At 38.7% G+C, this 25,131-nt stretch overlaps 4 protein-coding genes across 7 annotated transcripts; 3 read left to right on the forward strand and 1 right to left on the reverse strand.

The window, feature by feature from the left end:
* Positions 1-113: 113 nt before the first annotated feature.
* LOC18029557 (heat shock protein 90-2) lies at positions 114-3,170 on the reverse strand. The gene is made up of 3 exons (XM_006413103.2): positions 2,927-3,170; positions 2,329-2,470; positions 114-2,223 (listed from the first exon to the last, which is right to left on the reverse strand). Exons 1-3 carry the CDS (start codon positions 3,047-3,049, stop codon positions 386-388), a joined length of 2,103 nt encoding a protein of 700 aa, XP_006413166.1. The 5' UTR covers positions 3,050-3,170; the 3' UTR covers positions 114-385.
* Positions 3,171-3,393: 223 nt separating this feature from the next.
* On the forward strand, positions 3,394-5,293 carry LOC18029558 (peptidyl-prolyl cis-trans isomerase FKBP16-1, chloroplastic). 4 transcript variants are annotated; one of them, XR_002896867.1, is made up of 8 exons: positions 3,394-3,539; positions 3,622-3,810; positions 4,184-4,225; positions 4,369-4,462; positions 4,562-4,622; positions 4,708-4,753; positions 4,849-4,919; positions 5,022-5,293. XR_002896867.1 is itself a non-coding variant. In XM_024149646.1 (8 exons), the coding sequence occupies exons 1-8, from the start codon at positions 3,490-3,492 to the stop codon at positions 5,097-5,099; spliced, it is 624 nt and encodes a 207-aa protein (XP_024005414.1). In that variant the 5' UTR covers positions 3,394-3,489; the 3' UTR covers positions 5,100-5,266. The 4 variants fall into 4 exon arrangements, 2 of the variants coding, with proteins under 2 accessions (XP_024005414.1, XP_006413167.1); XM_024149646.1 differs by having other exon boundaries at positions 4,191-4,225; positions 5,022-5,266; XM_006413104.2 differs by having other exon boundaries at positions 3,399-3,539; positions 3,625-3,810; positions 4,191-4,225; positions 5,022-5,266.
* An 87-nt stretch (positions 5,294-5,380) lies between these two features.
* On the forward strand, positions 5,381-7,567 carry LOC18029608 (protein transport protein sft2). Its single transcript, XM_006413105.2, has 4 exons — positions 5,381-5,770; positions 6,504-6,771; positions 6,863-6,967; positions 7,292-7,567. The coding sequence occupies exons 1-4, from the start codon at positions 5,553-5,555 to the stop codon at positions 7,400-7,402; spliced, it is 702 nt and encodes a 233-aa protein (XP_006413168.1). The 5' UTR covers positions 5,381-5,552; the 3' UTR covers positions 7,403-7,567.
* A 5,259-nt stretch (positions 7,568-12,826) lies between these two features.
* On the forward strand, positions 12,827-16,664 carry LOC18029609 (LRR receptor-like serine/threonine-protein kinase). Its single transcript, XM_006413106.2, has 2 exons — positions 12,827-15,946; positions 16,027-16,664. The coding sequence occupies exons 1-2, from the start codon at positions 13,132-13,134 to the stop codon at positions 16,485-16,487; spliced, it is 3,276 nt and encodes a 1,091-aa protein (XP_006413169.1). The 5' UTR covers positions 12,827-13,131; the 3' UTR covers positions 16,488-16,664.
* The last annotated feature ends 8,467 nt before the right edge of the window (positions 16,665-25,131 follow it).

Here is a 25,131-nt window from a genome sequence, read left to right on the forward strand (position 1 = left end):
TACCCAAGAAACACATGATTGATTGGCAGATTTATATGATTCCGGTTGTACACATCTTAGCGACAATTATTAGTTTAGATCAATTAGCTAGTCCCAAAGATATCAGAAACCGATCAAGGCAAATTATAAGCCACATTTAACTATATTTAAGCCGCTTATACGGTCATATGAACCAAAACAAGGACAAAAACTAGTAGAATTCCACAGGAATCTAGTTCGTTGCAGATATGATAAAAGTCATTAAAAAAAAAACGAGTTCAAGAGGCCGAGAAGAAAACACCCACAAAATACTAGTTCAATAAACAAAAAGAAAAAAACTGATGATAGAGAAAAAAGAGAGAGAGTCGCTCGGGCCTGCTTCAACTACTACTTCTGGATTGGTGGCTTAGTCGACTTCCTCCATCTTGCTTCCTTCAGCCTCAGCGTCATCTTCAAGCGGTGGCATGTCAGCATCAGCTTCGCCTTCACCTGCATCATCGTCAATGCTCAGTCCGAGCTTAAGCATCCTGTGGATTCTGTTTCCGAAGGTGTTCGGCTCGTCAAGGCTGAATCCAGAGGTGAGCAGAGCAGTCTCGAAGAGGAGGAGGACAAGATCCTTGACGGACTTGTCGTTCTTGTCTGCATCAGCTCTCTTCCTCAACTCATCCATAATCGAGTTCTCTGGGTTGATTTCCATCGTCTTCTTGCTTGACATGTAACCAGCCATGCTGCTATCTCTCAACGCCTGAGCCTTCATGATTCTCTCCATGTTAGCAGTCCAACCATACTCTCCGGTGACGAGACAACACGGTGAGTCAACAACACGGTCAGAGACAATGACCTTCTCGACCTTGTCTCCCAAAACATCCTTGATCACCTTGCAAAGACCCTCGAACTTCTCCTTGAGTTCTTCCTTCTTTTTCTTCTCGTCTTCAGTCTCCTCGAGCTTCAAACCTTCCTTGGTGGCAGAGACCAGCTTCTTTCCCTCAAACTCCTTAAGCTGACCAATGGCATACTCATCAATGGCGTCGACCATGTAAAGGACTTCATAACCCTTCTTCTTGAGCTTCTCAAGGAAAGGAGAGTTCTCTACAGCCTTCTTGCTCTCACCAGTGATGTAGTAGATGTCGTTTTGTCCTTCCTTCATCCTGGTCACGTAATCCTTAAGACTGGTCAACTCATCTCCGCTCTTGGTGGAGTGGTAACGGAGCAACTCTGCAATCTTGGTCCTGTTCTGAGAGTCCTCGTGGATTCCGAGCTTCAGGTTCTTGGAGAAAGCCTCGTAGAACTTGTTGTAGTCTTCCTTGTTCTCGGCAATCTCAAAGAAGAGCTCAATACACTTCTTCACAAGGTTCTTGCGGATCACCTTCAGGATCTTGTTCTGCTGGAGAGTTTCTCTTGAGATGTTGAGAGGAAGGTCCTCAGAGTCGACAATACCCTTCACAAATCCAAGGTATTCAGGAATGATCTCTTCACAGTTGTCCATGATGAAGACACGGCGAACGTACAGCTTGATGTTGTTGGGCTTCTTCTTTGTGTCAAACAGGTCGAATGGAGCTCTCTTGGGGACAAACAGAACTGCCTTGAACTCAAGCTGACCTTCCACAGAGAAGTGCTTGACTGCCAAATGCTCCTCCCAATCATTGCTGAGGCTCTTGTAGAAGGCAGCGTATTCCTCCTTGTTGATCTCCTCGGGTTTCCTCATCCAGATTGGCTTCTGCTTGTTGACAAGATCAAACTCGTGAGATACTTCCTTGATCTTCTTCTTTTTCTTCTCCTCCTTTTCTTTCTCTTCGTCTACTTCCTCAACCTTGCCTTCCTCATCTTTCTTCTCTTCCTCCTCTTCATCATCTGAGATCTCCTTCTCAATGGTCTTCTCAACCCAAAGAGAGATCGGGTAGCTGATGAACTCGGAGTGCTTTTTGACCAAATCCTTAAGACGGCGCTCTTCAAGGTATTCCAATTGGTCTTCCTTGAGGTAAAGAGTCATCTTGGTACCCCTACCAAGGACCTCACCAGAGGTATCCCTGGTCACAGTGAAGGAACCTCCGGCCTGGGACTCCCACACATACTGCTCGTCATCGTTGTGCTTTGTGACGACAACAACCTTCTCGGCCACCAAGTAAGCTGAGTAGAAACCAACACCGAATTGTCCAATCATACTGACATCGGCACCAGCAGCCAATGCCTCCATGAATTCCTTGGTGCCAGACCTGGCAATTGTACCGAGGTTGTTGACCAAATCTGTAAAAAAGAACAATGAAGCATCAGCAAATACAGTATAAGCTTAGATCAAACAGTAGAAACAGCGAAGCAAAGTTAACATCTCATCTCCATAATAATACTTACCAGCCTTGGTCATTCCAATACCACTGTCGATAATGGTCAAGGTGTTGTTGCTCTTGTCCGGGATGATGTGAATGAAGAGTTCTGGCTGGCCATCGAGCTTGCTCTTGTCTGTCAAAGACTCGAATCTAATCTTGTCCAAAGCCTATTCAACAGAAAAGATAAAAATATCAGATACTCTTGCTTGACGTTAAGCTTACAAGATTAAAGCAACAAACTCATATAATGCACTCTTATGACAGCAACACGCTGAAAAACAAACCCCAAATTACGATGCAACAGGTCTCAAACTTATCTAGATTCGAAAAATCTCAATCGGCCAAAAAATAAACCAACCAAACAAATAAAAAGATAGATGACAATAAACGAAAGAACACACAATGCCCGATAAATCATAATCCCAAGTTCCGAACATTCAACAATCAAACTTGCTACAGATTAGTAAGTGGCATGTCCAATCAAAACTCATCTACTTCACTAAGTGCCATTCCCAATCAAAATTCATCAATGGATCTACTCGTGAAACAAAACAGAACAACTAACACGAAACAAAGAAACGCCTAATAGCAATAGAGAAAGAGAAAGGGAGAGAGAGACGCACATCGGAGGAGTTACTGATGAGCTCACGAAGGAAGATCTCCTTGTTGCTGTAGAAGGTGTTGATGATAAGGGAGAGAAGCTGGTTGATCTCAGCCTGGAAGGCAAACGTCTCGGTGTCCGACATCACGATCCCGGAGCTAGTTAGGATTGTTACGCTTCGGAAGGCGAAGAAACAGACGGAGGAAAACGAAAACTAGGGTTTATACTCGATTGGAAAAAGAGCGAGGCTGCTCAGTGAAGGAGGAACAATGTTTATATAGTGGGTATTGTAGGGTTTCTAGATCCTTCCACCAAAACTGGAAATGAAAAACAAGAAAAAAAAAATGTAAGTTCTTTTTTTTTGGGTCGAAAAAAGTAAAAGCCTTCAAGCGCGTGATATTATTTCACAACGAAAATTCCTGATTTATGGCAGTGCGGGTCCCACAAGCCCGCAAGTTTTAACGGTGGATTGCTCCGTAGATAATCTCTCTCTCACTCTGTGTGCTGCTCAAAGACCCCCAAAAAATCTGGCGCCTCTTCTTATCCAGAATCTAGAGAAGAAGAAAACGATTGACGACGACGCCGATGGCTTTGGAGATTGCTCAACTTTTCGTCGGATCATCCATTAAATTAAGGTTGGATTCTCAATTTCGGTAAACGCATTTTTTACCCTTGATCCGAGTGAAAAAATGTCGCTTGAGATTGAATTTCCATTAGCAGCGTGGCGGGAAAATCTAGGAGCGGCGTTTCTGGGATCACTCGTGGTGGATTATCGTCGATTTCGGCCGTACATCTGCCCAGAAGGATGTTTATGCAGCTCGCTGGTTTGGGTTCGGTCTTGACGCTTCTGGATTTTCCTGGTTTAGCGGCGCCAGTTCCTGATATGAAGGAACCTGAAGTGATCAGGTAAAAATGTTCTTCTCTGAGCTATTTAGTTTCTCTTTGATCTGGATTTTGAATGTTGAAAAGCGTTCGTACCTCAATGGAAACTGTAGACGCTCGCATTGACGAATTTGTCATCTTGGGTGAATGTTCGTATGATTATGGCATATTTCATGGTGTTGAGCTCACAAGCAACTATAGTCTATACATTACCAGGAAATTTCAATTAGACCATGAATTGCAATACTTTATGGCTTACTGCTCAATGTGTGTCATCATTGCTTGAGAACCAATGTGTGTAATAAGGAAGATGAGAAGATTTAATTTTCCAATATGATTGCTCCCTGGAGTCAGTTCCTCATTCTAGGTTTTTTTTCCTTTTGGTTGGTGATCGAAGTGTCCAGGACGTTGAAGCTCCCGAGTGGTGTGAGGATTCAAGGTATACATGCTTTCCCAAGAATCCTGTTTGTTCTTGTTTAGTTGATAATAATTATGAACAGCTTAGAAACATCCAGAGACTTGGTTACATTATGTGAGTTAGTTTTAATTTGTTACTCATTGAAGTTCTTTCTCAATTCTTAGAGATTCTTGAAGGGGAAGGACGAGAAGCTCATGAAGGGGACCTTGTTGAACTAAACTATGTATGTCGACGTGCAAATGGATATTTCGTTCATAGGTGAGATTTCATGCCAAACTTCAAATGCCTTGATAGTTTCTTTCACTCAATTTTGGATGCCTTTTTTTCCTCTCTGACTCTCATTGTTTCTTGATTCAGCACTGTGGATCAATTCAGCGGCGAAAGTGCTCCTGTCAAACTTTTTCTTGACGACAATGACGTAATTATATCTCGCACTCAACACTACATGTAGCATAGCGATCCAATCATGGCCCGTACTAACGAACTTCTTGGCACAACAACAGGTCATTGAGGGTTTGAAGGAAGTCTTGTTGGGCATGAAAGCTGGAGGTAAAAATAAAAATGGAACAACAACAAGATTCTGGTCTTTCGATGAATATCCTGTTTCTACTTGACTCACACATAGCGGTATTATCTGGATCCAGGGAAGCGTAGAGCACTGATACCTCCATCGGTTGGGTACATAAACGAGACATTGAAGCCAATCCCCGAGGAGGTACCCAGATCTTTACTCTTCATTTATTGCCTCCTTAAGAACAAATGAAGTTGAAACATATGTATGTCTCGAAAGATCTGTCATATGTGTTTGTGGATGCAGTTTGGACCAAGACGTAGCCTTCTATCGCACGCGAATGAGCCTCTGGTCTTTGAAGTCCAGCTCTTGAAAGTATTATGATCTTCTTCTTGGGACAATGTCAATGAAGTATTTGGCTGTATTTGTTTATTTTCTCCTGTAAATCTGTAAAACAATCTGCGTAGATCTATCTCATGAGTTCTCTTTTTCTGCTAAAGCTTTTATTTAAGCTGTTTTTTAGACTTGAGTTGTTGGTGAATTACTTAGGAGTAATGTATAGTTGTGATTTGTGAACCTATAAATAGAGCAAAAGAACCAGTTAACTCGTATGAAAAAAAAAAAAAAAAATCACCTAAATTAGCTACAAACGACACCGTTCAAGACAAACTCATACCGATCAACGTTACATCATCGGTTCTCTTCTTCTTCCTGAAAATTTCTTCAGCTGCGGCGTTTACCGAAACCTTAACGTCCACGAAAAAACTCCGATCGCCGGCGTTCTGGTCTTTCCCAGTTTGCTTCCATTAAAAAATATTGAAGCAAGTTAAATAGGAAATGGAGAAAATGGCACAAGGATGGTTTTCGATGAGCGGGAGTAGCAGCGGAGATCAGCAGCAGGACAAGCAGCAAGCAGGCTCGTCTTTGCTCGCGGATTGGAATTCTTACGCAGCATCGAGAGATGTCGAGGAAGGTGGCGGAAGCGGAAGCTTCGGGTTCGATATCGAATCTGCCGTTAGATCTGCCAACGACACTGTTTCAGGCACCTTCAGTGTGTAAGTCACTCGATCTCTTTCCCAAATTCGGGGTTGTATAATGCAATTATTCACGTTTTATTTCGTGATTGAATATGACGATATGAGTATTTCGGTGGTTTTTAGTGAATCTGAGCAATTGAGTTTTACTTTGTTGATCGTAGAGATGCGTTTATGAGCATTGCACACCAATGGAATTATAGCTAGTGAAATGATAAGTAGTTTTTATGCAATTGCATGGATCCAGCTGTGTAGTTTTGTGTTCATCAGGCTTCAAAGCAATTTGGTTGTAGTTGTGAGTTATTCAACATAAACAGATCTCTTCTGGAGAATGTTCATACTGTTTTGCGGAATACCTTCTTTCTCTGTCAATTTTCAGATTCTTATTTCGCTTTAGACCTTTAGGTTGATATATTTGCTTGATGCAGATTCGTAGCTGATATGTGCTTGCATTTTGTTGAGCCTAATTAAGCTTCCATTTTGGACTGACCTGTGAATTTTATGTCTGTTATGCTACGTGCTATACTCTGTGAAGGTTTGTGTTTAGCTTTGGATAAGCAGTTTTTGGGATTGTGTGTTAACCATAGAACATATCCATCGCTCCAATGAGAATATTATCTGTAAATCTCTAGTGCAGATTTTACACGTCTGTGCATCTTGTCTTTTGTTATCAATAATCTTGCTTTTGTTTCGCTTATGAAATTATTGTTCTTTTGATGATTTTGCAACTTGTACCTGAAAATGATGACTACAGGGTTTCAAAGGGCGTTAGAGATATTCCGGGGAACCTGCAATCAGCAACCAGCAATATGCCTTCAGGGAAAGCGCTGATGTATTTCGGTTTACTTCTCGCAAGTGGTGTTTTCTTCATCTTCATTGCCTTCACAATGTTTCTCCCAGTCATGGTGCTTATGCCACAGAAATTTGCCATTTGTTTCACCCTTGGATGTGGATTTATCATCGGATCATTCTTTGCACTTCGTGGCCCACAAAACCAGCTCGCACACATGTCATCCATGGAGGTATGCTACACTATTATCATTCTAAATGTGTCTTGCCCACAAAAGAGTGAATTCCTTCCTCTCTTTCTAAATTTCTTGTCACCTTCTCCAGAGGCTTCCTTTAACCCTAGGTTTCATTGCCACCATGGTTGGTACCATATACGTATCGATGGTTCTCCACAGCTACATTCTCTCGGTGCTCTTCTCTGTGTTACAGGTACTACATTTCATCTTCCAACCCAACCCGTAAGAGATTCCAATTTTAGTCTACATTGAAGCTTTTCAAAATGAGTATGTTGAAAACAAAGATTGGACCTCATCAATGTGTTTAAATTTTATAGTAACCCCCCTTACTAGTAACCAAGATTAGGCTCTCTTGAACGAGTGGCGTTTGCTTATCTGGTTCTTCAACCGGTTATCGATTTGAACTTAAGAAAAAGATACCCGTATCGGGTTTTGAACTTGTGCTTGCAAAAACCGCACTATCTACTGAAACTCATAAATTCCGGTATCTGTTTTTTTTCTTTGTGGTAATGGACAGGTTCTTGCGTTGGTTTACTACTGTATATCCTACTTCCCTGGTGGATCATCTGGCATGAAGTTCCTCAGTTCTGCTCTTACCTCATCTGTGCTAAGAGTTTTCGGGAGATGATCGTTCCCGCCCAATCTGGGAGAAAGAGCAAAACCTTAATTCCGTGGTGTGTAAAGAAAGATGTCAGAGCCTTTTTCGTTTTCTCTTTAACATATAGATTTGATGAAAATGTTCGAAAAGACAAATGATCTTGAAAGAGATGTTCAATGAAGAACCCAAAGTGATCTTCTTTCTCTCAGTAATTTTCTTTTTCTGAATTGCAGACAATTCTCCAAAGCAAAACGAGAATTCCATAAAACCAAGAAAAATGGCTAACCGAATTTCCCAATTCACAAGAAGAATGGTGTTGAACTCTTGATTGCTTAGTTTACCAGCACCTTTTAGCTAAGTTTCTGATAGGTAACAATGTGAACAGACTAGAAACTGAAACGAATAAATCAGTTTTTAATAGTCAGACTTATTAAAGGAAACTTTCATTGCTGCTGAGCAATCAAGTTTAAATCAATTAATCACACTTTTAACGACACTTCAGTGTACTTTGTTGTTTATTGAGCAAATGTATGCAAGTAACATAAAAATTTAATTGGGCTCAATAAAGCCCAATAAAATATTGTTTGGAAGCAGTTGGATAAAGGTTTACCAAAGATGCATAGTCTTTTTCCTTTCTTCTTTGAGAAAACGAAGATGCTTAGTTATGTCTTGCCGTCTTGGTATTTGATTTTTATTTCAAAGGTTTGTATTTACATTTACCTTTACTTGTTAAATTGATTTACCTATGTGAAAATGAAACTAAAATAAACTATAATTTTTCTTTTTTCATTTTGCGAACTTTCTTTCATAAATTCTAAATACGTTTTCCAAAAATATTAAGGAATGTTAAAAATATCAGAATGTCGACAAGATATTTTTGCATATATATTTAAGCACAAAAACAATACTTATGTTTGAAACAATAATTTTATCGTCCACAAAAAAAAAAAAATTGATATAAGTTTTGTTCACATCAATCATAATCATAGTGGAAAGAAAATAATATTTTTATTGGTCTATCTGTTTATTTGGTGCTAATGTTTAGTGAGCGGGAAACCCAATTCCCGAAAATACGGAAACAATGGAGCAAGAACATTTGACGTCTCTAATCTACACCTTACACTACACGTATTGTTTGCATTACTTATTAGCTTGCTGTATTATTTTATCATTATTATTTTGATATTTGTAACTTAAACACCAATGACTCCTTAATTCATTAAACTAAAGCTTCCGAGAGAGGGATATTAGCTGAAAGCAAAAGCCCATCTTCTCCACTAAGCAATGTTACTTTGAAAAGACTATGATTATTGTTTGAATCTGTACTAATTGTGGTACTAAAACATATTGTTTTAGCTTTCTCTATCTACTAAAACCATGGTCATAGAACATTTTTGAAAAAGAGTCTTTTATAAGGCTGTAATCTCTAACGAAATTTTCATGGTTAGGCAGAAATATAAAAGCAGGGAAGAAAAGAGAAATTTCAAACGGAAAGTTGGAAAAAGCTGAAAAATTAACTAAAACATTGTAAAAGTCTTGTAATATGATATGTAACGAGCTGTTTTCAAAAAATATCTCCATTTGATTATTGCAGAATGCATATATGATATGTAATTTCCACAGTTGATACCAAATTACAGTTGTAAAATATGAACCGGGAGAAAAAGAGAAGAAAAATCAGGCAAAGCAAAAGCTAAATTTCCTCTATATATTATTAAAAAAATCTATCATATAGATTAAACTAAATGCATTTTATGAACGAACAAATATTTGATGTATATTGGAAATAACTTTTGTTTTCATTGGTTTTTGCTATTATTAAAAGAGGTTTTGTACTGTATGATATCATCTTAATTGTTTTATAAAATAAATACTCTTCCATATTATAAAATGGTATCAAATCTAGAGTGACTTTAGTCTATATAACATCTTAAATTTGTTATATTCACTGGATCATGATATATATATACATATATTATGTATATACAGTATAACCTCTATAAATTAATACTCGATAAATTAATAATCACTATAAATTAATAAATTTTACTGATTCCAAGTCGGGGCAATTTAAAATTCCATCAAATTCGATAAAATAAAAAGATAATAATTTTTTTGAAATCTCTATGTAAATATATGATCCCAACAAAAACATAAATTAATAATTATATATATATTTATGCAAATATATGTAAATATAATATTCTAAAATATGGCTAATATGTTTGCTTTTACTTTAAGGGTGAAATTTCATTGGATATTATCTCTCTAATTATTATATCAATAGTTTTTATTGGTGTTTTAAAATATACATTCAAAATTTATGATGATTTTTTGATGTGATAATTGATTTTTTTACCTGTAAATATTTTTTTAATGTGTTGTAGTGTTATTTTTAATTTTATCATCAATAATACGGATAATAGCTATGATTTTTTAAAAAACTTTAAACTAATGAACATGTATATTTTTACATGGACAATCCGTTATGGTATTAAAAACTATTTTATTGCGATAGTTATAATTGTTAATCATAATTTACATTACGATATTTGTTAAATTTTAAAATATAACATTATTCCAATAAAAGTTTTAGAAAATTATAGATAGAAAGCTGATTTTTTCTATAAATTAATAATTATTAATTTATAGATAAATTAATATCACGATAAATTAATAAAATATCATAGTCTCGACATTATTAATTTATAGAGGTTTTACTGTATGTATGTTTTGGATGATTTGTCCACTTCTTTTACACTTCTACAGTACTGCCACTACATTCTTGGACTGCTTCTGCCGCTGATACTGATACACCCCACCCCCCCCCACACACACGGGACCATTGTTTATTAGAAAAAAAAGAGCTAAATAAATTTGAGAAGTGTACAGACAAGACCTTATATAATATAACTAAATTAACCCATCATATTCTTTGTTAGATCCAACACCCTCTATGATCAGTTTCTCAATCACTTAGATCTGATCAAGCCACTTAAAAGAGCTTAAACTATCTTTTATGTATATATGTGTACATTTGCCGCTCTCTCTCATGTGATGAGATCTGATCTGACCTAATTGGATCGTGATTAGATGTAGATCTTTGTTACAATATTGTCTTCATATCCGCATTGAAGCGTTTCTCATTTATTATTATTCACTATTTGTCTCGTGATTCTCATCATCAAATTTACATACTTGATAACACATTAACACATATTTCATACTAATAAAGAGTACACACAAACTACTTCATCAACAGATGTCTTAACGTTAAATTTTGTATTGAATCAATGTTTGAAGTGTGTTTCTTTTAAGTCATATGGCGCTTAATTAATGCTGGATAAACAAATCGGATATGCATCTAATTACGAAATTCCTGTAGGCTCATTTAGGTGTTACGAAATCCTTGAAATGAATAGTGAGAGATACTTAATTGTCTTGCTAAGCTTGGATTGCTCGGAGAATGAATATTTTAAGGGAAGTAGAATAGTATACTTAGGGATTTTTGATAACTTTGAATGGAAGCACACGTCAAAAACCTAAAGAAAAAAGAGAATCAGATGTATGATATGTATTCTGCGAAAATCTATATCAGAAAAAAAAGAGAGAATATCATAGCATGTTGTGTCTATGTATGAGTTCATAATGGTCAATAAGTACATAATATATATATATATATAATAAAAACATAAAAAGCATTGAATCAGTAAAGTGGAGAAGCGTTCTTGGTTGACCTAATTTTTATTTTCTTTCATTTTATTTTATTTTATAGAAACAAAACATAAAAAGCATTGAATCAATGCCTTACACTAATCGAAACCGAATTTTCTTAGAATTACTGTTGAAACTGAAATGATACGTGCTGGCTAAATTGGATCCGATAAACTAAAACAAAACAAAAAAAACCATACCTAGCAGAAATAAATGTAATATAACATCATGTGTTTATTATGAGGCTGTATATATGTAATTGGTGTAGAGAATATAGGAAAAATGTTTGGGATGCAAGGGTCCTGTCACCCAACAAACAGGGACCATTTAATAACGATAATCATAAGATTTGTGAAAGAAATGTTTCACTCATTTGGCAGAAGTACAGTTGGATTGCTTTGTCTTTTCTTTCGCACACCTTTTGTTCTCTTTACTTCCTTCTTGTTTGTTGGTTTTTGTTCTTTTATTAATTATTTTTTCGCTTTTTTTTTCAATTTCTTTAAGGGACCATTTATTTATTTCTTTATCAAATGATTTTGCTAGTTCTTTTTGTTTTTAAAGATTTTACTCAAGTCCAATCACACACTGATATAAGTATATAAAACTTATATCATGAGGTAATTTGTTTTTGGATAAAATTCAGTTTTACTGGAACGGCTCGAATTTTTAAAACAAAACAAAAAAGGACCGACAAGATGAGCAAGGGACAGGGTTATAAATTAATTAATTATTTCTTTAATCTTTCACAAAAGTTCGAAGCTTGCATGTGCAATTTTACTCTTGGAGATTCCATGTATTACTTCAACTTGATTAGTGTATACATCAGAGACACCAAAGTAGATGATCTATACTATATTCTTTCTTTTATCTTTTACGTTAATAATATTATCATGGTTTAAAATACCACTATTTACCCACTTCTAATTTCTCTCAAAATAAAAACAGAATCCACTCTAATATAGTAAATTTTATAAACCAAGTACACGTGGTTTGTTATTTCTAATTACACAGCATAGTGTCGACATTTGGTGGTTCAAAGATTTTGGATACTTCAGTTCTTAATATGAGAATTAACACTTTATAGATGTTACTACTATCGTGGATTTTGAAAATGTACGGTGCTTTACTGCGTTTAATGTAAATACACGTTGAACACTTTATCACATTACTAAACAAACAAGAAAAGCATTCGACTCAATCATGCCGCTTCTAAGATCCACGAGAGTGTTTTCCTTCGCGGTGAACGGTGCAGCCGTACTATTGCTCATAATATTTTTGTAAGACCACCTCCAATGGTGAGAAACTTTTAAGAGTATCTCATCTAATATAATACTATTATTTTTATGTAATTTAATTAATTAGTTAAATTTTAAATTATAAAAACAAATTACACCAATTTTGGTGACACATTTTATGAGATTCTCTCAACTTTTTTTTAGAGGTTTTCAAATGAGAGACTTTAGATACCATGTTCTCATTCTCTCTCATCTTTTTTGATTTTTTCTATTTTTTTAATTATGAGAACTCATATGAGAGATTACCAGGATGCTCTAATATAACTGATTAAAATAACTTTTTTTTACAATTTTTTTGTTTGTCTCACTCGGTCTAACGCTTTGAAAAATGATCTGTTCAAATATGAAAAACTTTTTACATCGGTCTAATTTGCCATTGAACAAGAAACTATGCATCACAACAAATTTAAATCCATATATGCGTTTACATTTCTAAAGTCATTAATCTTGTCTCACCATAAACACATTCTTCACGTCAATTTATACATTTCATCATTGTTTACATTTTTTTGCCTCTATAGGTTCTTTTAGATTTTTTTTTATATAAAAATGTAAGATTAAAATAATAGTAAGGGTAGAGATAGAAAGTACTTTCTGGGATCCAAATCTTCCTCTCTGCTCCTTCTCTCTCTCTACTCTCTGTGTTTTATTTATATTTTCCATAAAGAAAGAAAAACCAAAATCCATGGGGTTCTTCGCTTTACAATCCCAACGCACTTCTCTCCTCTTTCCTCATCTTCGTCTTCTCCGATGCCATCATATTTCCATAGACCCTCCTTCTTCCCGTTCATTCTCTGTTTCTTCTTCATCCCCTGTTTCTCTCTCGACGAACAAGGTCAAGCTCTCTTCTCATGGAAGTCCCAACTCAACATATCCGGCGACGCTCTCGCCTCCTGGAAAGCCTCCGACGCATCTCCCTGCAATTGGCAAGGCGTAAAATGCAACCACAAAGGAGAAGTTTCCGAGATACAACTCAAAGGCTTCGACTTGCAAGGTTCTCCGCCTGTGACCATTCTCCGGAACCTCAAGTCTCTTACTTCCCTCACTTTATCTTCACTCAATCTCACCGGAGTAATCCCCAAGGAGATCGGAGACTTCACAGAGCTCAAGCTACTCGATTTATCGGATAATTCTCTCTCCGGCGATATCCCCGTGGAAATCTTCAGGCTCAAGAAACTCGAGACTCTGTCTCTGAACACGAACAATCTCGAAGGTGTGATTCCGGCGGAGATTGGAAATCTTTCTGGCCTCGTCGAGCTCATGCTCTTCGACAACAAGCTCTCCGGAGAGATCCCGAGGAGTATCGGAGAGCTCAAGAATCTAGAAATCTTCCGTGCTGGTGGGAACAAGAATCTCAGAGGTGAGCTTCCTTGGGAGATAGGCAATTGCGAGAATCTGCTTATGCTTGGTCTCGCCGAGACTAGTCTCTCCGGAAAACTCCCGGCGTCGATTGGAAACCTGAAACGCGTTCAGACAATAGCAATTTACACGTCACTGTTGTCTGGTCCGATTCCGGATGAGATTGGATATTGTACTGAGCTCCAAAATCTGTACTTGTACCAGAATTCAATCTCTGGATCGATCCCAAGCACCATTGGTGGTCTAAAGAAACTGCAGAGCTTACTCTTATGGCAGAATAATCTCGTCGGAAAAATCCCGACCGAGCTCGGGAACTGCCCTGAGCTCTGGCTTATCGATTTGTCTGAAAATCTCATCACCGGAAGCATACCAAGGAGCTTCGGGAATCTTATGAACCTGGAGGAGCTTCAGCTGAGTGTAAACCAGATCTCAGGAACGATCCCTGAAGAGCTAGCCAACTGCACGAAGCTCACGCATTTAGAGATTGACAATAACCTTATCACCGGCGAGATTCCGTCATTGATGGGTAACCTTAGAAGCTTAACGATGTTCTTCGCGTGGCAGAACAAGTTAACCGGTAAAATCCCCGAAAGTCTCTCGCAGTGTGGAGAGCTTCAAGCCATTGACCTCTCTTACAACGATCTCTCTGGTTCCATCCCCAAAGAGATTTTTGGATTACGAAACCTCACGAAGCTTCTTCTTCTCTCCAATGATTTGTCCGGATTCATACCGCCGGATATCGGAAACTGTACGAATCTCTACCGGTTGAGACTCAACGCAAATAGACTTTCCGGGAGTATTCCGGCGGAAATCGGGAACCTGAAAAATCTCAACTTTATCGATTTAAGTGAAAACCGGCTCGTCGGGACAATCTCTCCGGCGATTTCTGGTTGTGAAAGCCTCGAGTTTCTCGATCTTCACTCGAACAGTCTCTCCGGTTCGTTGCTCGGTACGCTCCCAAAGAGCTTGAAGTTCATTGATTTCTCCGATAATTCTCTGTCTGGTCCTCTGCCTCCGGGAATCGGGTTGCTGACCGAGCTTACGAAGCTTAATCTCGCGAAGAATCGATTCTCCGGCGAAATCCCTAAAGGAATCTCCACTTGTCGGAGTCTACAGCTCCTCAACCTCGGCGACAATGCCTTCTCCGGAGGAATCCCAGACGAATTGGGTCGAATCTCGACTCTAGCAATCTCTCTTAATCTCAGCTGCAATGGGTTCGTCGGAGAAATCCCGTCGAGATTCTCCGATTTGAAAAGCCTTGGAGTGCTCGACGTCTCTCACAACCGACTCACTGGAAACTTAATCGTCTTACAGGATATGCAGAACCTCGTCTCCCTCAACGTCTCATTCAACGAATTCTCCGGCGAATTACCCAACACGCCCTTCTTCCGGAGACTCCCACTCTCCGATCTCGCCTCAAACAATGGGCTTTACATCTCCGACGGAATTTCGACCCGACCCGACGGGTTAGGATCCTCAACCCGGAACAGTCGCGCTGTTAAATTAGGCATTTCAATCCTCGTCGCCGTCACCGCCGTCCTCGTGCTCCTGGCGGTTTACACTCTGGTCCGGGCACGAGTCGCCGGAAAACGATTCCTCGAGGAAGAAATTGATTCGTGGGATGTGACACTATACCAAAAACTCGATTTCTCGATCGACGACGTCGTTGAGAATCTGACGTCGGCAAACGTGATCGGAACCGGAAGCTCCGGCGTAGTTTACCGAATAATGATTCCGTCCGGCGAGACTCTGGCAGTGAAGAAGATGTGGGCAAGGGAACAAAGCGGTGCGTTTAACTCAGAGATCAACACTCTGGGATCGATTCGTCACAGGAACATCGTTCGTCTTCTGGGATGGTGCTCGAATCGTAACGTGAAACTCCTGTTTTACGATTATCTCCCCAACGGCAGCCTGAGCTCTCGGCTTCACGGCGCCGGAAAAGGAGGAGGAGTTGATTGGGAAGCTCGATACGACGTCGTTCTAGGTGTGGCCCATGCGCTTGCTTATCTCCATCACGATTGTCTCCCAGCAATAATACACGGTGACGTTAAAGCTATGAACGTCTTGTTGGGCCCCCAATTCGAACCCTACTTAGCCGACTTCGGTTTAGCTAGAACCGTCTCCGGTAATCCAAATACCGGAATTGATTTATCAAAACAGAGCAATCGGCCTCCTTTAGCTGGTTCTTATGGTTACATGGCTCCGGGTAAGCTTGTACTCTTATCGAATTTCGGAATTTGGTTTACTATCGATTTATAATTTGTTTTGTTTGTTGTCTTCTTGTAGAACATGCTTCGATGCAGCATATAACCGAGAAGAGCGATGTTTATAGTTACGGAGTGGTATTATTAGAGGTTTTAACCGGAAAGCATCCGTTAGATCCGGATCTACCCGGTGGTGCACATTTGGTTAAATGGGTGAGAGACCATTTAGCCCAGAAAAAAGATCCGAGTAAGCTTCTTGACCCGAGACTCCATGGACGGACTGACCCGGTTATGCATGAGATGCTTCAAACTCTTGCGGTGGCGTTCCTATGTGTAAGCAACAAGGCAAGTGAAAGACCTCTGATGAAAGATGTTGTGGCAATGCTCACGGAGATTAGGCAAATTGATGTCGGACGATCGGAGACTGATAAGATCAAAAGTGGTTGTTGCGGAGGCAAAGAGCCACGTTTGATGTCGCATGAGAAAATCATTTCTCATGGTTCTTCTAATTGTTCATTTGCTTTCTCGGATGATTCCGTTTAAACACAAAGACAACAAAGTAATGGTGAAAAGCGTGAGTTGTCGTTTACAAAGTTGTGTGAATATTTTTCTGTTGTTGTAGCTTGAATTTTTTTTTTGAAAAGTTTTTGTATAATCAACTTGAGAGTAACAACTAAAAGCTACTATGATTGCAGTAGGTTTGAATAAATGATTTCTGTTTCTTGATTTGCAAGTAATGTAACCAGCATAAAACAAGTTAAAATGAAGAGTACACATGTGTCGGAAAAGTGTCATAAAAGTAAAAAACACTTGGTAGAATCAAGAGTTCTCTTTTCTCTATTTCCCCTCTCTATATTTTGTCTTTTTGTTAAGAACTATGTTCTTCTTTTATTAGTTACGTTACGTTTATTTTCTATTTCGTCCAAATTTTGTCTCTTTTTGGATAAGCATTAAGCAATAGTATCTGTACACAGCGCATATAAGTATATTTTTGGATCAAATTATCTTATTATATGAATGTCACTACAAGAAAGATCGGCTTTTACGTCAGCAGATATCGACGTAAATTCGACGTAAAAGAACATTTACGTCGAATTAACGACGAATTATAATTCGTCGTAAAACGATCGTCGTAAAACCCAAATCGTCGTAAAATCGTCGTAAAATTACCAACTCCGGAAAATCGTCGTAAAATCGTCGGAAACAATTCGTCGTAAATGCGACGTAAAATTTCCAACGGATGTACAACGAAATAACTCCATCATAAGAACGACGTAAAATCGATGTAAAATTACATCGATTTAACAACGATTAGGAGACGAAGAATTTCAATTAAGGGAAAAATAAATTTTTAATTATCGATGTTAAATCGTCGTAAATTTTCGACGTAAATCCGACGTAAAGATATTCGTCGTAAATTCGTCGTTAAATTTTTCGACGTTAGAACGACGTAAATTTACGACGAATTTACGTCGATTAATTCGATTTAATTCGATTTTAATAAATTAATTATTTAATTCGATTTTAATTTAATTAATGAATTTTTTAAATAATAAAAAAATTAAAAATAGAAAAAATTTGAAATTTAAATTCAAAAATAATTTATAAATAAAAAAAAATTACTACAAATTGTTTTTTACAAAAAACCTAATCTATACAAAGTCGTAATCGTCGAGGTTGAGATCGACGTCACGAGGAAGCTCTCCGTCTTGGCCGCCCGTCGCTGCTGGACCGACGTTTTCCGTCTGCACTACCGGAGCCGAAGACTGACCGCCCGTCACTACTGGGACCGGAGCCGAAGTCTGACCGCCCTGCGTCTGCGGGTCCGAGGGTCCAGTACCCGAAGTAGCTCCGGTCTCAAAAACCCTCCGTGCTCGCTGTTGCCTCGCTCGGATTGCGGTGGCCAACTGCGGAACCGCTTCCGCAATGATGTCGAAGAGATCATGGATCTCGGTGAGCTCCTGCTTCTGGGCCACTTGCTCATGCCTGAGAGTGGTGATCTCAGCATTGGCCGTAGCAAGCTCCTGGCGAAGCTGCGGATCCTGCGGGCGGTGGAATCCGGAAGCCGTGGCGGCAGGACAGTCTCTAATAGAGCCCATCCCTAATGTTCGGCCCTTCTTCTTCGGAGCGACCTACAAATGGAAAATAAAAACGTTAATTATTTATTAAGTAATTATAAATATAATAAATTTTTAAAAAATTGAAATAGATCATACCTCTTCGAAAATCTGGTCTTGCTCAGCGACGGTCAACGGTACGTGGATAGTACCGTCAGGTGTGGCCTGGGTCTCCCGCTCGGCGATCCGCTGCATAGCGGCATTGTAGATCTCCTCGGACCGAGCGTCGACAAAGCTCCCGTCCTTCTTCCGGTGAGTGGTCTCGAAGAGCTTCGTCATTGGAGGTAGTTCTCCTCCGTTCTCCTCGGCCTACCAATTAATAAACATTATTAGTCAAAAATATTTAATAAATTATAGTAATAAATAAAATTAAAATAATAATGAAATAAATTATATTTAATTACTTACCATCATGAGACGTCTTCCCGCAAAAGATACTTGGCCAGAAGTGTGCGGGGTCACTAACTTCTCACCAGTCACCGGATCGACCCGGTTTTGGACGGCCGAACACTTAGCAGCGGTGGTTTGGGCATGCGGGTCCACCCAATACGCCTTCAACCCGTTCCAACACCAAGTGGACATGGAGCTCGGCTTTGCGTCGTCGCCGTCGGTCTCCCATTTCCGCTTCCAATCGGAAACGGTGTTGACTAGGCGTTTCTTCGCCTTTTCCACGAAAGCATCGCGGACCGTCTCGTTGATCCCGATGTCCCAATTCCACCGTTGCTGCAAAAGAAAACAAAAAATTAGATAAACAATATAAAAGTAAGATTAATTAAATTTAAAACAATTTAAAATGATATAAATAATATTTAAAAATATTACCGCGAAGCACTTGTAACAGGTGTCGCACGTCTCTTGCGACACCTTGCTCCAATTGTAGTGCGGCTCCACGAAATGACTCTTAATGCAGTCGGAAACGCTCCGACCGACACAATTATCCAAAGTAAACCTATGAAAAAAAAAAAAAATTATTACATTAATATTTAAGTAAATTAAAGCGTTAATTTAAAAACTATAAAAAACAAAAAAGTTTACTTACCAAAACGAGCCTGGTTCCGCTTTTCCGGGAACTAGACGTCGTAAAGCCCCCCGTCCCGGTAAGGCTAGTAAATCCTCAACCGTAAACTGGGCATACGGATGAGGAGGGACGGGTACCGGTTCGGCAGCCGGGGCGGGTACCGGTTCGGCAGCCGGGGCGGGTACCGGTTCGGGAGCCGGTGGAGGAGGCGGTGGTGGAGGCGGTGGTGGAGACGGCTCCGCGGTATTCGGAACCTGAGAGGCTCCGGAAGATGAGGAAGGGACATCGGTCCCGGTGTTTCCCGAGGCAGACGCCCGGGAAGAATGTCCGTCCGCCATGAAATTGATGTAATGCGTCTTCCGTCGAGGCATCGTCTGCAAAACGGAAAAAAATTATTTTTCAAATTAATTACAATGTCGATCCTAAATCTAACAAATTCCGATCCTTAATCTAACAAATTCTGATCCTAAATCTAACAAATTCCGAGCCTAAACTAATTCCCGACCTAAACCGTTTGAATTTCTAAACTATTTAAAATTATTATAATTTGAAATAATTAAAAAAATTATTTACCTTTTTTTTTTGCGTCGAAAGGAGGAGGTGGGAAGGAGGAAGCAGAGACAGCGAGAGAGGAAGGAGAGATGAGCGACGAAATGAGGAAGGGGCTAAACCCTATATATAGAATTTATATTTGTCGTAAATTCGACGTAAATGTTACGTCGAATTTACGACGAATTCGTCGTAAATTCGTCGCAAAGTTCCCACCGTACACAAAGCGAATAAGACAAACACACGTGGGTGTATCTGGACTTTGCGACGAATTTACGACGATCCGTGTTATTCGTCGTAAATTCGTCGTAACATTACGACGAATTTACGACGAATCGTATAAATCATTAAAATTAGAACGGCTGTGTATACACATATCGTCGTAAATTCGTCGTAATATTACGACGAATTAACGACAAACTATACAAAACTGATGAAATTCAAAAATTGAAACATCCATAAGGACATACAAGCATGTCTATTCATGATAAATGTGGTGTGTATAACTTTCTAACATGTTTACATAACTTAATGAAGGTTTTAGTAAGATGTAAGATAAATCCATACATCTTGTGTAAATGTATATAACACCTTAAGATTACTTGATAAACACATATATGTCAATTTTAGAATTTTTTTTTTTTTTGTTTAGAAAGTTGTTTTACCTTATGAGATGGTAAGCCATTTCATTCTCTTCATCAAAATCCCCCCAGAACCCCATAAAAGATTGATTTAAGATTTAGGGGTTACATTTCGTCGTAATCTCGATGGTATATTACGACGAATTTACGACGATTACTCCCATTCGTCGTAAATTCGTCGTAATAAAAACCACATTTCTACAAGTTCTTGAACCTTACAATACAGACCCTTATATAATACATCAGTTTACTTAGGAAAATGAACCTAAAAACCATTTTGTAAGTTGGGAAAGCTAAACCCTATAGGGTTTAGGGTTTGCATGTTACGACGAAGTTACGACGATTTCTTAATAATCGTCGTAAATTCGTCGTAAAAGTCAACATATGTTCAAGTCAACACATAAACAAATTTTCAATCTTCATATTATAGAGGTATGGTGGATCACTTGATAAATTTTCTAACCGGGTCCCCAAGAAATGAAAACAAGAAGCTTATATAAACAAAAATTTAAATTTGACAAATGTTACAGTGAAACGTTCAAATCATGCAATTAATTAATGTCAATATATTTAATTAGTCTTCATCAACATTTTCCTCGGTGTCCTCATCATCATTGTCATCATCATCACTGCTTGTCGTAAATTCGTCAACACCTTCTTCAGTTTCGTCCCCATGTAGATCTTCAACTTGTCGATTACGTGGATCAATTAAAAGAACATTTTCTTCAACATCCGGTTCTGTAATGTCGACACAATCATCTTGTTGCATTGGCGGGAGATCTACACCATCAATTATACCCCGTGGAGCAACTTTGACAACCGCCAGCCATGAAATTCCCGTATTCCGAACTCGAGGATATGGAACAAAGGTGACTTGTTCTGCTTGAGATGCAAGTATAAATGGCTCGAACTTATTGTATTGCCGAGATGCGTTTACATCTACCACTCCAAATTTGTTCATGCGCACTCCACGACCTTTCGTAGGATCAAACCAATCACATTTGAATAGAACAGTTTTCATTCTGACTAATCCGGGGTATTCCACTTCAATTATCTCTTTGATGATCCCATAAAAGTCTACTTCACCTCGTACACAAACTCCATAGTTTGTAGTTGCCCGTTGAGTGCCATGACTATAAGTATGAAAAACATAGCCACGTGTGAAATACATAGCTGCAGTAGTTATCTTCGAAATAGGACCTAGGAGCAACTCATGAAACCATACTGCATATGTCATGTCATCATGCTCAACTTGACCTTTTAACCACAATGCATAATGTTGGTCTTTTCGCTTGTTAATTTCATCTTCTGAAACACCGTCAATGCATTCTCGGACTTGACTGACGAAAGTGCTGAAATTTTAATACATTGTTAATGACATTTCGCATGTTCAATATATCAAATTTTAATCATACATGGTTATAATTATGTACCTCTCGTAAGGTGCCAATTCCTCGCAATTCAGAAGTATATATGTATGTGCGCTGTGGTAGTCTTGTTCGTTTGACCAACGGGTTTCTTTCAGTTTCCCACTTAGACGTCCAATTGGTGAGAATATATCAGGCACACATTCTACTGCGTAACTTTGTCCTACACCCCCATCGTCGTAACGTCTTGGAGCCCGTTTGCGTGTACGAACCTTTGGAGCAAAGTAATAAGACGTGAAATGAGAAGTCTCTTCTGTCAGACTTCCCGCCACGATAGACCCTTCAACTTTTGCTAAGTTTTTGGCCTTACCCTTCAAATGCTTCATAAATCGTTCAAACGGATACATCCACCTAAACTGAACAGGTCCTCCCAACTCTGCTTCATGAGGGAGGTGTACAGGTAAATGTTCCATAACATCGAAGAAAGCAGGTGGGAATATTTTCTCTAAATTGCACAACAATATTGGAATATTTGTAGACAGTTGTGCAACTACATCTTCTGATAATGTCCTTGTACTTAGATCACGGAAGAAAGCTCCAATGCCTCCTAGTGCCTCATGGACATGTCCCGGTAGGAGTTCAGCAAACGCAAAAGGAAGTAACCGTTGCATAAACACATGACAATCATGACTTTTCATCCCTGAAAACTTTTGTCCTTTATCCACAGATTTAGCCAGATTAGATACATATCCATCAGGAAATTTCACGGCTGATGATACCCAATTAAACAAAGCTGTTTTTTGTTCAGCACCCAACCGAAATACAGGAACAGGTGCTTTCCCATTACTCACCATATGCAACTCAATTCTGTTACATATATCGGGTAAGTCCATCCGTGATTTAACGCTGTCTTTGGTTCTTCCTTAGACGTTCAAAACAGTATGCATGATGTTATCGAAAAAATTCTTCTCAATGTGCATAACATCAAGATTATGTCTAAGCAAATGATCTTTCCAGTAAGGCAGATCCCAAAATATACTTTTCTTGTGCCAATTATGATGAACCCCATATCCGTCAGGCATATTCGCAGGAGTGTGCCAATTTCCTCCAAGGGGGACCGTTTCAAGTCCACCCCAATGATCTATTTGCGCTTCAAGCTCTACTCCAGTTAGGTACACTGGTGGAGGGAGACGAACCAATTTGTTCTTTATAAACAAACGCCTATTTCTTCTATATTGATGGTTTGGTGGTAAAAACCGACGGTGGCAATCAAACCAACAGGTTTTCCTACCATGTTTAAGCTGAAATGCATCAGTCCTATGAAGACAATAAGGACATGATAACCTCCCATGCGTTGTCCAACCTGATAGCATTCCGTATGCCGGAAAATCGCTTATTGTCCGCATAAGCACCGCTCGCATCGTAAAATTTTTACCACTCGAACAATCATATGTTCGTACTCCAACATGCCACAACTGGTTTAACTCATGTATGAGTGGTTGCAAAAACATATCAAGTGCCCGCTTCGGGTGATTTGGACCAGGGACTAATATACTTAGAAACAAAAACTCTCTTTGCATGCACATATCTGGAGGAAGGTTATATGGCGTAAGAATCACAGGCCATAATGAATATTGCCTACCAGACATACCAAATGGACTAAACCCGTCAGTGCAAAGACCAAGATAAACATTTCGCTTAGACCTAGCAAAGTCTGGATGTACGGTGTTAAAATGTTTCCAAGATTTCCCGTCAGACGGGTGAGTCATTTTGCCATCTGTTTGTGAATGTTCTGCATGCCATCTCATCGACGCAGCTGTCCGTTCGGATTGATATAGTCTTTTTAACCTATCAGTGATAGGAAGATACCACATTCGTTGGTAAGGAATCTTCTTACGCCCAGCAATTTGTGGTCTATATCTTGGCTTTTGGCAGAAACGACATTCTTCAAGCTTCTCATCATCTCTCCAAAAAAGCATACAATTATCAACACAAACATCAATCATCTCAGAAGGCAATCCAAGACTAAAAACCAGCTTCTGAATTTCATAATACGTTTCAGCAGCCAAATTATCATCTGGCAAATACTCTTTAATAAGATCTGCCCAATCGTTCATGCAAACTTCAGATAGATTGTGATCTGTTTTTATTGTCATCATCCGAGCTGCCAATGATAATTTTGATAAACCTTCCCTACATCCCTCGTACAGAGGCTGCTTTGCTGCGTTTAACATATCATAAAAGCGTTTCGCATCTGCATTGGGCTCCTCAACAGTATCAGCATGTGTTTCATGAAATGCATCAGTAATCATTTCATGCATCCTATCATGATCTTCACCCTGAACTTGACTACTTTGATAATCATTGGACGCTACAAAATCCACATGTTCTTGATGATTACTAGTACTCCGTGCAGCCATCTGACCACTACTTTGACCATATCCCTCTCCATGCTGATACCAAATAAAGTATTGGGGCATGAACCCTCTATTCAATAAATGCTGCCAGACAGTGTCAATAAGAATATGTTTCCTATTTTTGCATTTCACACAAGGACAATACATTTTGCCGCTTTCAATTACAGTTTCCAGAAGGCCGGCTTGGTACATGAATATTTCCAATCCGTTTTTGAAGTCTTCAGTCAACGACCCATCACTATTTTTGGGCGTATACATCCACTTTCGTAGATCGTATATAGACATTTCAAAAACAAATATTTGACTTTTTGTTTCTGAAATTTGATAGAAATTTCAACTACTAAAAATTTTACTTAAACATTCAAAGACTCAAAAAATTTGTGTCTTTATATGTTTTTTTGGGTTGATGGAATAATGAGAGAAGAAGGGGTATATATAGAATTTTTTGTTTGGTTACCAACATATTACCATTGCATTTTTACATGAAATTTACGTCGAAATAAAATTTACATCACATTTACATTGATTTTACGTCAATTACAAAATAGAGGACAATTCGTCGTATTATCGATGTAAATATTACGACAAGATTACGACGAAATAAAATTCGTCGTAATCTTGTCGTAATATCGGTCGTAACATTACGACGATTTTACGAGGGTTATTTTTTACGTCGAATTTACGACGAAATTTTTGATCGTCGTAAATACGACGTAATGTCGTCGTAAATTTACGACGACTACAAATCGTCGTAAATAATTCGACGGAAAAGCCCCTCTTTCTTGTAGTGTGTGGATGAATATAAATAAGTAGCATAGTTATCATCAAGGAAATTAAATCTTGAGTTTTTGGTCCACAAATTTTTCAATATCTGACCAGCCATTGACAAGTACATGTGACAATTCCATTATTCAAGTGTCATTTTTCCTATATCAACAATAAATTAGTTAGATCGGAAGTCGTTTGAGAAATAAGTTGTGTATCTTTCTAATTAAATACGACGTGGCTCTAAAATTCGATAATATGAAATGAAACATGTGAGTCCAAGATATTCATGTGTATATAGACGCATACTCTC

The sequence above is a fragment of the Eutrema salsugineum genome, unplaced genomic scaffold (assembly GCF_000478725.1).
Source record: "Eutrema salsugineum unplaced genomic scaffold, Eutsalg1_0 scaffold_1, whole genome shotgun sequence".
Classification (NCBI taxonomy): domain Eukaryota; kingdom Viridiplantae; phylum Streptophyta; class Magnoliopsida; order Brassicales; family Brassicaceae; genus Eutrema; species Eutrema salsugineum.